The sequence below is a fragment of the Rhinopithecus bieti genome, unplaced genomic scaffold (assembly GCF_001698545.2).
Source record: "Rhinopithecus bieti isolate Rb0 unplaced genomic scaffold, ASM169854v2 scaffold_25987, whole genome shotgun sequence".
NCBI classification, from domain to species: Eukaryota; Metazoa; Chordata; class Mammalia; order Primates; family Cercopithecidae; genus Rhinopithecus; species Rhinopithecus bieti.
In genome coordinates, this window is record NW_016812078.1 from 509,828 (window position 1) to 518,803 (window position 8,976).

The 8,976-nt window shown below is 44.8% G+C and overlaps 1 protein-coding gene across 1 annotated transcript in view; it reads left to right on the plus strand.

Annotated features, from left to right (window-relative positions):
• The window catches only part of PRKCH (protein kinase C eta), a 242,256-nt gene that overhangs the window by 139,316 nt on the left and 93,964 nt on the right, over positions 1-8,976 (plus strand). Inside the window, exons 8-9 of the mRNA XM_017895546.1 lie at positions 3,147-3,290; positions 3,460-3,633. Coding sequence (XP_017751035.1) covers positions 3,147-3,290; positions 3,460-3,633 — 318 coding nt within the window. The remainder of the gene's footprint in view (positions 1-3,146; positions 3,291-3,459; positions 3,634-8,976) is intronic.

Genomic DNA, 8,976 nt, shown 5'->3' on the forward strand with positions numbered 1-8,976 from the left:
TTCCTTCCTTCCTTCCTTCCTTCCTTCCTTCTTGAGATGGGGTCTTCCTCTGTCACCCAGACTGGAGTGCAGTGGCACAATTATGGTTCTGTGCAGCCTCGACTGCCCAGGCTCAAGTGATCCTTCTACCTCAGCCTTCCGAGTAGCTGGAACCGCAGGTGTGCACCAGTATGTCAGGCTAATTTTTAATTTTTTTTTTTTTTGTGGAGGTGGAGTTTCACTTTATTTTGCAGGCTGGTCTCAAATTCCTGGGCTCAAGTGATCCTCCCGCTTTGGCCTTCCAAAGTGTTGGGATTACACAGGTGTGAACCACTGTGTCTGGCTAAAATCATGTTTTTAATAGCAATTTGTTTCACAGATAAGATTGTAATTAGTTATATGACAAGAAATAATGAGCATGGGCAACAAGTAATAGAAAGTAGAAGAAGGACTTTTTTCTTTCTTTTCCTTTTTTTCCCCCTTTTTTCTTTTTTCTACTTATTTTTTGAGACAGAGTCTCGCTTTGTCACCCAGCCTGGAGTGCAGCGATTTTGGCTCACTGCAACCTCCACCTCCCAGGTTCAAGCAATTCTCCTGCCTCAGCCTCCCAAGTAGCTGGGATTACAGGTGCCCACTACCACGCCCGGCTAATTTTTGTATTTTTAGCAGAGATGGGGTTTCTCCATGTTGGCCAGGCTGGTCTCGAACTTCTGATCTCAAGTGATCCGCCCGCCTTGGCTTCCCAAAGTGCTGGGATTACAGGCATGAGCTGCCACGCCTGGCCTTTCTTTTCTTTTTTAAAGTCAGCTTCCTGTCACTGTGGTCTGGTGAAAGCCTAAAATGCAGGATCCTGGGTTATGCTCTTGGCTGATGACCAGGCAGGACAGGTGACCAGTAACTATGGGCGTCAGCATCCTCACCTCTAAAGGGGTTCAACTTGAAGATCTCTGAGGCTCTGCACAGCCCTAGAGTCCAGCAGTTTTGCAGGTTTTGTTTATGGATTGTGAATTTCTCACTCACATTCAGCAAGAGACAGGAGTCCCTCCCTCTGGACTCTCAGGAGTGGGTGGAGTTGTGTCAGTTGCAGTGCACATGTTTTTGTCAGCACTCTCCCTGAATGACCTCCACCTGCTGTCATCCAGTTGAGCCTTGGCTGCTTCCCAAGCCCATGTCTTACTGCTGCCTTCCTGGTCAGTGTCTAGAGATGGAAAATAGCCATGGCTGTAACATCTGAACGGTGTAGCTTGGTGTCCAGTTCAGGAAAATTATCAACTTTACTAACTAATCTCTGGGTACTGAGAAAGGTAAGTGCCATCACTGTGAGATTCTTGGTAATCCTGAAAATGTCAGCACCAAGCACCTCATTTCCTTTTTACTGAAAGACTCCTGCCTAGTAGATCAGGGACTTATATTGACAATTTATGAATTGCCACTATGATAAACATTTTAATCTTTATATTAGATCATTCTAAGTCAGCAATAACTGTTACATGTGATTTAGATGAATGAGTTTCATCAAATCATGGTAAAAAAAATGTATTTGAAATCTGATCTGTCTGTCTTGTGGGTAGGTAGGCAGGATGCCAGTATTGTGCGGGGATTGCTAATGCATGGGGCAGTAAGAGCAGAGATTAAAGATGTCAGCCTGAACTAGGGCTTCTAAGATACAGTGGGAGTAAGATAAGGCCATGCAGCACAATCTTCAGGAATGGACAGTGCACTTGTCATTTGAATCAGCTATCCTTAATCCATGATATCCGGCACCTGGCCGGATGTTAGACTTTTGATCTGTTGTCTAGTGGTAGCTTATCTTATAAATGTCTCAAGGTGGGCCAGCTGCGAAAGTCACCTTGCCTTTAGGTAGCAACATCCTCAGGTACTCAGTAGGATGGAATTGGAAAGCCAACTGAGGCAGCCACACTTACTTTCCATTCTTTGTGTTGAAACTAGAACTCTCATGCTGGTAGGACTGTAGATTGTTCAGTCTTTGTACATGGCAAGTTGGCTGTGTATCAGAAGTCTTCAAAATTAGCACTTTGGCACAAGGAATTCCATTTGCAGGAAGTTATCTTAAGAAACTGAATGATGATAATGACAGTACAGCTTAAGTTTATTGAATGTGCCAGGCACCAATCTAAGTGCTTTATATGCATTTGTTCATTTAGGCCTCCTAATGACTCATGTGGCAGATGCTTTAACCTCTTTGTCAGAAGAGGAAACTGAGGCAGGGATAGGCTGGGTAGGTAACTTGCTCAGGGTCACAGGTTAGGTTGCAGAGCTGTTATTGAATCCAGGCAGCTTGCTTCAGAACTAGACCCTTAATTACTCTGTTTTGAAGATTTGCATGAAGTGTGTTCACTACGGTGTTATTCATTATGGTGAAAAATGGGAAATGCCTCATCTTTCTAATAGCAGGGGAATTAATATTTTGTGAGATATCCATGAAATGGATATTGAATAGCCATTAGAACTCATGTGCTTGAAAGATATTTAAAGGCATGAAAATACCCATGACAAATTTTAAATACAAACATATGTTATGAAACAATAATTTGATTACATTTTAAAATTAACCCAGTATAAAACGTGTGTGTGTTATTTATACATAGATATAGATATCTTTGGCAGGGGGCTGGTGAGATTTTAGGTATTTAAATTTTTATTCTTCATGCTTTTGATCATTGTTCTATTCACACTGAACTTTTATTTCTCCTATATGATTTAAAATATTGATTAAAAAACGTTGCTTCATTCGTGCCCTGGTGCTGAATGATGCTTGAATCTCTGAGCAGACATGAACACTGCTCTCTGTAAAAAGTGGACACTAGGTGGCGCTCATGGAATGGGACCTTCCTATGGAAAGCCACCGCAGAAGGCACCTGAGGGACCACACAAGGCATTGGTGTTTCCATGCACTTCCACTTGAGCGCTAACTGTAACTCCATGGCTTAGACGTATTTTTAATTGACCTTTCACACAAAGCAGTAAGCACAGATTCAGAAGCTGATACTGAGGGAGCTTCGAGTGGCAGAACCGATCATCTGTCAAGCTGAATTGATCTTTCCCCCACGTTATACTGGGGGTGAGACTGCTCCCAGCCAGTAAGGGCTTCTTCGAGTATGGGTGCTCCGTGCTCCTGCTGCAATTTTGTGTTCTTACTCTTTCAGAAACTCGTTTCCAGATCGACCCTAAGACGACAGGGAAAGGAGAACAGCAAAGAAGGAAATGGGATTGGGGTTAATTCTTCCAGCCGACTTGGTATCGACAACTTTGAGTTCATCCGAGTGTTGGGGAAGGGGAGTTTTGGGAAGGTGAGTCTTGGCTTTAACTGTTTGGGTTGAAGTAAGCATGCTCTGTATTCACGCACACACACACACATACTCACATTTCACATGTGCCATTCTTTCTTCCCCTTGTTTGCACAAACCCTAAGATCCCCAAGAGGACTCTCTCATGCTCCCTCCTTTTGCTTTGCCATAGGTGATGCTTGCAAGAATAAAAGAAACAGGAGACCTCTATGCTGTGAAGGTGCTAAAGAAGGACGTGATTCTGCAGGATGATGATGTGGAATGCACCATGACCGAGAAAAGGATCCTGTCTCTGGCCCGCAATCACCCCTTTCTCACTCAGTTGTTCTGCTGCTTTCAGACCCCTGTAAGTATGAATCACATTCACTGCACCAACAGCCTCTTTTCTTAAAGTGCTGAGACAATAAGATACTGGAGATTTCGTAAAGTTGAGTGTCAGAAATTTTGGGGGATGGGCTCCCAAGGCAGGGTCATATGGAGGTATTGGTGACTTCTGACAACCTCTGGAGGAAAAATGGAAGCTTATGAATTCACCCCTTCCTTTGTGCTGTCCAGGGAAGGAGCACTGTGAGGGTTGTGCGTCCCAGGATTGAAAAGGTCATCATACATAAATCTTCTCTAGGTGAGTGAAGGTTACAGAAATTAAGAACAGAGAAAATGCCATGGGCTGATTATCTTGATGAATTTGGCTGTGACTCTGCTCCTAAATGCTGGGCTGGTTCTGACCTGGGCACAGGAGTTTAGAAGAGGGGTCTGAGAGGCCCCAGAGAGGTACCTTGATTTGGAACATCCCAGGGCATTGCTCCTGGCTTTAGCAGTGTCCCTTTGCCTGAAACCATGGACTGGTCTTAGGAATTGAATCTGTCTGCCCTATAATGGTGTGCATTTAGGAATGTTTCTGGCTACAGTTAATGAAACACTTGACGAGCGGTGGATTAAACAATAAATAGAAAAGATGGGTTTGGTCCATTAGTAAACTTTTTACTTGTTGTTTCACATAATGAGAAGTCTGATGATAACAGTGCTATGGTTGGATTTGTTGCTCAGTGACATTGGGCATGTCTTTCCCTTGGGGTCCCAAGGTATTTGCTGCAGCCCTAGATGCCACACCTTGGCATGATAGCAAAGCAGAAAACCCAAGGGCAGGGGACGAAGAGCTTCATGGCCAGTCTCCTTTTTTCAGGAAGGGAAGATCTTTCCTAGACTTGGGTCTACTACCCTATATGTCTGTTCTCACATTGCTACAAAGAACTACCTGAGACTGGGTAACTTATGAAGAAAAAAATGTTTAATTGACTCACAGTTCCATAGGCCATACAGAAGGCATGGCTGGGGATGCCTCAAGAAACAGAATCATAGCGGAAGGGTGAAGGAGAAGCAAGCAGGGCTTCACGTGACACCAGGAGAGAGAGAGAGCAAAGGGGAAATGCTACACGCTTTTAAACAGCCGAATCTCATGAAACCTCGCTATCATGAGAACAGCAGGAGGGAAATCTGCCTCATGATCCGGTCACCTCCCACCAGGCCCTTCCCTCAACATTAGAGATTCCAATTCAACATGAGATTTGGGTGGGGACACACAGCCAAACCATATCATGCCCTTAGCAAGGAGGCTGCAAGAGCAAATATCAGGCCAAGATAAGCTGGCAGACCATGATTGGTTCACACCAACCTTGATTCAGCCTCTGGCATAGGACATTCTGCTTCTGTTTAGAATCAGGCTCAAAATTGGGCTTCTGGTATCAATGAAGAGGGAAAATGGCCTTGGAGAAGGCACCAAGAGGGAGGGTCTGCCACAGAGGTGTCAGAATCTTGCTGTCAAAAAACATTCTGGGAGAGTGAATTCTGGGCATGTTCCTGACCTGTGCCACCATCAAGGAAGTAGGAGATTCCCCGGGAGCGGGATAGGGGCATCTGACCCGCTCAGGGAGGCTGGCAATACACCTCTAGGGAAGGTAAAGCCATGCTGGGACCAGATGAGTGAGTTAGAATTAGTTAGGCAGAGAATGAAGGCGAATATATCATACAGGGTCAACAGCACACCATAGGTCTGCTGGTGAGACAGAGCATCAGGTGTGAAGGAGGCTCAGCACACGCAGCATATCGAGGTTGAAGAGGGACCTGGTGAGAACTGAGGCAGCCGAGGTGGGCCAGGGCCAGGCCATGAAGATGCTTGCAGGCTGCGTTAAGGGGTTTGAGTTTAGTCCTGAGAGCAATGGAAAGTCATGGAAGAAGTTGAAGCAGAGGAATGACATATCAGGTTGTATGTTTTAATTATGAAAATCTAATTTCTTGCAATAGGTAATATAAGTATCCTCCAAATATTCATATCCTTTCTCTGAAAGAAACAATTATTACTCGTTTTATTTATAGCCTTTGAGAGAATTTTCTGTACACAAAAGCATATATAACAGCACACATATGCATACATATTTATCTTTAAAAAACACAAATAATAGTATACTTTGCCCATGATTCTGTATTTTTAAAATTTAATTAATCTATTTTTTGAGACAGGGTCTAACTTCGTCACCCAGGCTGGAGTGCAGTAATGGTTATGGCTCACTGCAGCGTCAAGCTCCCAGGCTAAAGCGATTCTCCCACCTCATCCCCCTGAGAAACTGGGACTTACAGGCACACGCCACCACACCTGGCTAATTTTTGTTTTTTTTGTAGAGATGGGGTTTTGCCACGTTTCCTAGGCTGCTCTCAAACTCCTGGGCTAAAGCAATCCACCCACCTCAGTCTCTCAAAGTTCTGGGATTACAGGCGTGAGCCACTGTACCTGGCCACTTTATTTTTTTTTTAAGAAATAATATTAATAGTATATATTGGAAATTGTTTTGTATTTCTATATACCAAGCTGCCTCATTTTTAATGGCTGCATAGTACTCCATTTTAGAACATGACATAATTAATTTAACTTGTCATCCTCTGTTGCTATGTATTATGTTCCTAGTCTTTTATTTCAGTCACTGTTGCAGTGAGTCCCCTAGTACTTTTGTCTTTGTGTGCTTATGCTGGTGTTTCTGTATGACATGTTATTAGTAGTAGTATTGTTTGGTCAAAGGGTATATGCACTTCACATTTTGATAGAGTCCAATTGCCCCTCTCCTCCATTGTGGTTAAAGATAGCGAACATTTTATTGTTCATATACCACACATTGTTCTAAGTGCTTTATGTCTGTTATCTCATTTAATCCTTACGGTAACCCTCTGAAATAAGTTCTGTTATTATCACCCCATTTCACGAGGAGAAAACTTAGGTACAAAGAAGCTTAGTTCCGAAGTGGCAGAGAGGGTTTGAAGCCAGGTGGTCTGACAGCAGAGTACAGGCAGGCTCTTCCCTACTTGCTGGGCTGCGTCTCTAAATTCACACTCCCAAAGCTTGAGTGAGAAGATGCATTTCCCCCGCCTTCCCATCATGGCATGCTATCTGTCATTTGGATCATCTGAGAAGTTAGAAAAATGGTGTATTTGAAGTTCTAACTTGCATTCCTCTAGCTGTAACTGAAGCTGGGCGTTTTCGTATGTTTCAGGATCACTTGTATTCAAATCTGTGTTGGGAGGGACACATGCAGCCTGGAGAATGGGTGGAGCAGAGAAGTCTGGGAGCTTGGTGACAGGATGCACTGAAGGAGATACATGGCATGGACTCCCATGCCACTCCAGCGTTATCAAGAGAAAAAAAAACTGGGGAGGCAGCTAATGGCTTCATGGGCCTCGACTCCCCTGCACTCCTCTCCCTTCCCCTCTGCTCCTCATTGGTCCTCAGTGACTCCTGATGGCCCTGGAGCCCATGCTGCTCCTGCCCCCATCCTCTTCTTTCCCTCTGCTGGGCCGGTCCTTGGTTCCCCTGCAGCTGCAGCTCTCCCTGCCCCACACTGCTCCCTGGAGTAGCCTTGAAACCCTTCCTTTGCTGGGCACTTTGCCAGCGTAAAGCCCCTCCCCTGCCCTCACCCCCTTGTTGGGCTCTTTTCTTCGAATAGAGGAGTGGGGTTACAGCTACAGGCTTGAGAGGGATAGCTGGTAGCTGATACTGGTTGCCCGCCAGGGTTTCAAGCGCCAGCCTCCTGAACACCACCATGAACACCACGGGTCAAGCCGCAGAGCCAGGTGACTGCTCAGATCTCCTTCCTAGGGCCTGAGCCAAAGATCACATGGTTTCCTATGACATGAGGTTAGGTCATCTTCACCAACTGGTAACCTTTGAGTCAAGCAGTCAACTGGTATTTAGTGAGCTTAGCCTGGTCTTGCAGCAGCAGTGGTTCCAAGTTACTACTGCCGAAGCAAATAAAGAAGTATACCTAACTCAGGGGAATTTGATCTGTAAAAGGAAATTCTGGTGAGTATAAGCAAAGATCTCATCAACAATTAGATCATGTTATGGTAGAGTAAAATGAGAAACCTGGAACAGATTGCGTACCCAATCAATATAGCATATACAATCAAAATGTTCCAGGAAAATATATAAATTATACAATATACCAAAATTTTAGCGGCCACACGGGATTCCCAGTGTTTAGTGGGTGAAGCCTTTACTAGCATTGAAGTCTGTTTTTCCTAGTGGAAGTTTTATGTTTGACCACAAGGTGGCAGTCACTACCGCAAAGTTTTTATTTCTCCTCCAGAGAAACCAAATGCATGGAACTGCCATTGTGGTTTACGATGTGTGTATTGTAGTAGATGTCTCCAAAGCAAAGGATAAAGGGAATGTTCCCCTGCTTTAGGCTAAATGATAAAGAAGTAGTGGGAACCCACTTCAAAGAAGCAAGTGAGACTGAGCGCAGGCAGCACTTTGGGAGCCGAGGTGGGCCGATCACTTGAGCCTAGGAGTTTGAGACCAGCCTGGCCAACATGGTGAAACCCCATCTACTAAAAATATAAAAATTAGCTTGGTGTGGTGGCGCATGCCTGCAATTCCACCTACTCCAGAGGGGAGACAGGAGGATCGCTGGAACCTGGTAGGCAGAGGTTGCAGTGAGCCAAGATCGTGCCACTGCACTCCAACCTGGGCGACAGAGCGAGACTTTGTCTCCAAAAAGAAAAAGAAGGAAAAAAAGGTAGCAGCAAGGGAGTTTTTCTCATGCTGAGATAGAGGTATACAATTTTAATTTTGCTGTCGTTGATGCTTTCTTTGAGGTTTGCAAGGTATCGGACTCCACAATGCACATGGCATTTGTTCGCTGTGCGTTCATCTGTCAGAAGTCTTCAGTGACAATTCCCATTCACTGTTGTAAAACTATGAAGAACAGAAAGTGTTACTTGCTATGAGAAATTACAGCAGAAAGTTGCTTACTTTTTAGCTGCCCAGTGTTGCAGGCCCTGGCTTCTCAAGTAAGATGCTAATCAGTGTGTAATGCTGAACTGTAACAGTCTCCCCTGGAGAATTTAGGAGTGAGAGGAGGTGTTGGAGCCACTTGATCTGCAAAGCATTTCATTGTGAGGGCCTTTGTAAAAACAGCACTTCCCTCATGCAGCCCTGTGGAATCAGTCTCTCTGAAGCCCAGAGCAGGGCAGTAACTAGCCGAGGATCCCTTAGATTGTAAGTGGCAGAGACAAGGTTCAAGTTTAGGTCAGGCTGACTCTGACTCCATATGTTGTTTTATTCCGCATTTAGTTGGTTGATTCAGCCTCGGCTTAAACACCTCCTATCTGTCTTGGCCCCCCCCCCCCCCCCCCCCCCCCC